Raw genomic sequence first — 4,462 nt, 5'->3', positions numbered from 1 at the left:
ATTAGTGTAACTAACGTAGCCACTAATGTGGTTCTTCTTTGCTTCCTTTGTCCTGAAATCAAGCAATAAAGTGCATCAAAGTTCTAGTCCAAGTCATGAGAAATGCAACATCCAAGTTGTCATCAAATTCATGCAAAATCCTCATGAAATCATGTAAAGTGCACAATTTATGCTTGAATTAAGATGTAAGTGAATATCTACCCAAGACTAGCTTATTTTCTAAGGAAATGCATGAAACTACCATAAAAACAATAAAGAAAAGGTCAGTAAAACTGGCCAAAATGCCCTGGCATCAGCACGCCAAGCCAAGCCAATGAGCTGGGCATGGCATGCCATTCACACGCCGCGCACACGCCACTCACATGCCTTTGATGAATGGTTATTTTCCTTAGTTTTCAATTGTAATTTTCTTGTCTTTTTGTAATTTTTCATTTCTAATGATAGGAGTAGTATAAATACCCTTTGAAGAGTACTGAAAAGGGGCTCAAAACTTTTACTTCACTTCATCTTCTTCCATCTCTTGTACTTTTATCTAAGCTATGAGTACCTAAACTCACTCTCATTGGGGGAGGGAGCTCTGTTGTACTTAATGGATAAAATGATAGTGAATTTCTTCTTCTCTTTATCTCTCTTTAATTTGCTAGAAGGAATTTCGTTCTTCATGCTTAGTGTTTAATTATCTTGGAAAATAGATTGAATGCAATTTGGGTTTCAAGAGAACCTTGGAAAAGGAAACATGAAATCATGCTTAAAATCCCTTCTCATATTGAGTAGATATGGGTTTTGGGATTGGATATGGTAACATGAAATCTACCCACTACGTGGATCTATGAGGGTGTGTGGTAAAATCAGGGACCAAGCTTATCTCTTATCATGAGCAATTAGACTAAGGAATTGGCTGATTATCAAGATTTAAGAGATTGAATCACCAAGAAATTGGGGTTCAATCAATCATGATTGCCAAGAGGTCAATGAGTTGCATGATTGAAGATGAGATGATCTGAGTTTGATCTAAAGAGAGTAACATCTCCTAATCCCAATGAATCTTCCCCATTCTTATCTTCCCTATTCTTTATAGTTTTGTTTAATTTCTGTCAATCAACCCATTCCCTTTTATAATTCAGTCATTTACATTTCTGTCATTTACACTCTAGCAATTTATCTTCATGCTCTTACATTCCATTACTTTACTGCTTTCTTTACCTTCAAGTCATTTATGATTCAGTTGTTTAATTTTCTGCACTCAATACTTATTCTTCATTAGCTTGACTAAATTACCCAGTAACTAAAGTTGTTCAATCAATCAATTCATGTGGCATTGACCTCACTCTCAGTGAGTTTTTACTTGACGATAATCTGGTATACTTGCCAAAGGAATTATTGTAGAGATACAATAAATTCTAGTCACCAAGTTTATGGCGCCGCTGCCAGAGATTGATTCTGAATTGAAAATGATTAAGTTGATGGGTACTTAGATTAAGCATTTTTTTTACTTTGTTAAGTACTTTAATTTCAGTTGCTTATTTTCTTTATTTCTTCTAGCACTTAAATTTTCAATTGTTCATTGTATATATTGCCATTCTAACAGAAGCACACTAACTGTTTGATGCTTTGCATCAACCAAACTTGATTTACCCACCCTTTTACCAAAAGGGTGTTCATCTTTGTTTTAGTTTGTGTTTGTGTTGTGTTTGACAGGGAGGAGAGGAGTTGTAACCTCCTACGATTTTAAACTTGAGAGAAAATTTCTAAGATTGAAAAGAGAGGCAATGGCAAGAGAAAAAAGGGTAGTTGGTGAAGAAGAAGAAGAAGAGAATCCAACCCAAAATATAGACGGTGAAACATACAATCATCAAGATGAAGTAGTTGGCAACCATGCTCCTCCACAAGAAAGAAAAGTACTAGGCTCTTCTATCAATCCCAACCCTGGGAACTGTAGGAGCAGCATCTTGAAACCCACCATACATACCAACAACTTTGAGCTCAAACCACATCTAATCACCCTTGTTCAGAACGGCTGCTCATTTGGAGGAAACGCTCAAGAAGTTTCAAATCAACATCTAACCACCTTCCTGAGAATCTATGACATAGTGAAAGATAATGGTGTTCACCCTGACACTTATAGACTGCTTTTGTTCCCCTTTTCTCTTAGGGACAAAGCATCCATGTAGCTATAATCCTTCCCGAAAGAGAGTTTGACAACTTGGGAAGAAGTGGCGAATAATTTCATGGCTAAATTTTACCCTCCCCAAAGAGTTATCAAGTTGAGGACTGAGGTATAAATATTCAGGTAGCAGGATGGAGAAACTCTATGAAGCTTGGGAAAGATATAAAGAGCTAACAAGGAGGTGCCCTCCGGACATGTTTAATGAGTGGGTACAGCTACACATTTTCTATGAAGGACTATCCCAAGAGGCAAAGAAGGCCTTAGATCACTCTTCAGGAGGTTCCCTTAATACTAAGAAGACAATTGAAGAGGCCATAGATATCATAGAAACTGTGGCCAATAATGAGTACTTCTATGCCTCTGATAGAAACCCAAGAAAGGGAGTGATGGAGCTAAACCAGATGGATGCACTGTTGGCTCAAAACAAAGTAATCACAGCTCAATTGGCAGCTTTAACCAAGCAAATAGAGAAGAATCAAGTCTCATCAATCAGCACTCTAACTCCAGTTCAAGAAGGAATTAGTCCAGAAGTTGAATATGATTGGGAGCAGGCCAACTATGTGAACAATGCACCCAGACAACCATATGATCCCAATGCCAAAACCTACAATCGAGGTTGGAAGAACCACCCAAATTTTGGGTGGAGAAACCAACAAAACCATGCCCAAGACCACAAACCATACCACTCCAACCAAAATAACAATCCCAACCATCAATCACGCAATGATAGATCCTACTACAACTTACAAAGTGCCCCCTTCTAATCTAATCAACAATCACACAACAACTATTCTCAAAATATATCATCTCCAACTGCACAAGGTGATGACAGTGACAAATTTGCAAGGTTAGAAGCCATGATTGCAAGGATGGCAGCAGATGTTGCTGAAGTGAAACAAGCATAAATTGACAAAAAGCTAGAAGCATACTAAGAAGATGATAGATCCAATATAAAAAACCAAGGAGCAGCAATCATAAAACTGGAAGCACAATTTAGATACCTATCTAAGCAAATATCCATTTTTACAAATGCATTTTCCAGTGATACCATGACCAATCCAAGAGGGAAATGCAAGGCCATCACATTAAGAAGTGGGAAGGCAGTGAAGGAGGCACCCTCAAGCCACAACTTGCAGGAAGAAGAGGCTTCCAAGAACTTAGAAATCAAAGAGGAAGAAGAGATACATACTACAACTCCACCAAAGGAAGTCATGAAGCCCTATGTGCCAAAAGCACCCTACCCACAAAGGCTAAGAAAAGATAGGAAGGACAGCCAGTTTTCTAGGTTCTTGGAGATCTTCAAGAGGCTTCAAATTAACATACCTTTTGCTGAAGCATTAGAGCAAATACCACTCTATGCTAAGTTTCTAAAGGAGCTCATGACCAAGAAAAGAATCTGGGGAGAGAAGAAAACCGTAGTGCTCACAGAGGAATGTAGTGCCATTATACAAAAGAAGCTTTCCCAAAAGATGAAGGATCCTGGGAGCTTCCAAATCCCATGCATCATAGGAGACATTAGTATTGAGAAAGCATTGTGTGACCTGGGAGCTAGCAGCAACTTTATGCCCTTGGCCATGATGAAGAGAATGAGAATTGAAGAAGCCAAGACAACAAGAATGGCACTTAAACTAGCAAATAGAACATTCAAGTTCCCCCATGGAGTAGTGGAGGACTTGTTCGTTAAGGTGGGAGAATTCATCTTCCCAGCAGATGTTGTAGTGCTTGACATAGAAGAAGAGGCCAATGCATCAATCATACTAGGGAGTCCATTTTTGGCAACAGCTGGAGCTATAATTGATGTATAAAAGGGAGAATTGGTCCTAAGGCTGCATGAAGAAAATATGGTATTCAATATTTTAACTGTCATGAGTTACCCAAAGGAGTCCATTGGAGAGTTATGATGGTAGACACAATGGAGACACTGGTCCAAGGAGTTTTGGAAAAAGATAAACTTGAAAATGCAATGGAGCAAGAGCAACAAACATCATGTAGTGCACCACCACAAGAAAGCATGGATAACCTAATCATGCTAGACAAGGCAAGCAAGGAGAAAGAAGAGGCACCAAAGCTGGAATCAAAGACTCTGCCCCAAGCTTGAAGTATGCTTACTTGGGGAGCAATGACACATATCCAGTAATCATTAACTCAAGCTTGAGTAAGGAACAAGAAGAGGAGCTCATTAAGGTGCTAAAACAACACAAGGATGCCTGATAAACCTATATTTTATGATACATTTTGTGCTTAATTTGAGTGATTTATTCAATCCTTCACCCACATATTCATATTAATTGCATG

The 4,462-nt window shown here is 38.5% G+C and overlaps 1 protein-coding gene across 1 annotated transcript; it reads left to right on the top strand.

The window, feature by feature from the left end:
• Nucleotides 1-3,216: 3,216 nt before the first annotated feature.
• Nucleotides 3,217-3,972, top strand: LOC107640768 (uncharacterized). The gene has a single exon (XM_016344268.1). The coding sequence runs from the start codon at nucleotides 3,217-3,219 to the stop codon at nucleotides 3,970-3,972; it is 756 nt and encodes a 251-aa protein (XP_016199754.1).
• The last annotated feature ends 490 nt before the right edge of the window (nucleotides 3,973-4,462 follow it).

Source organism: Arachis ipaensis, chromosome B5, assembly GCF_059453495.1.
Source record: "Arachis ipaensis isolate K30076 ecotype BB chromosome B5, ASM5945349v1, whole genome shotgun sequence".
In the NCBI taxonomy this organism is placed as follows: Eukaryota; Viridiplantae; Streptophyta; class Magnoliopsida; order Fabales; family Fabaceae; genus Arachis; species Arachis ipaensis.
Note: the sequence above shows the minus strand (reverse complement) of the source record. Positions and strands in the feature narration are given on the sequence as shown.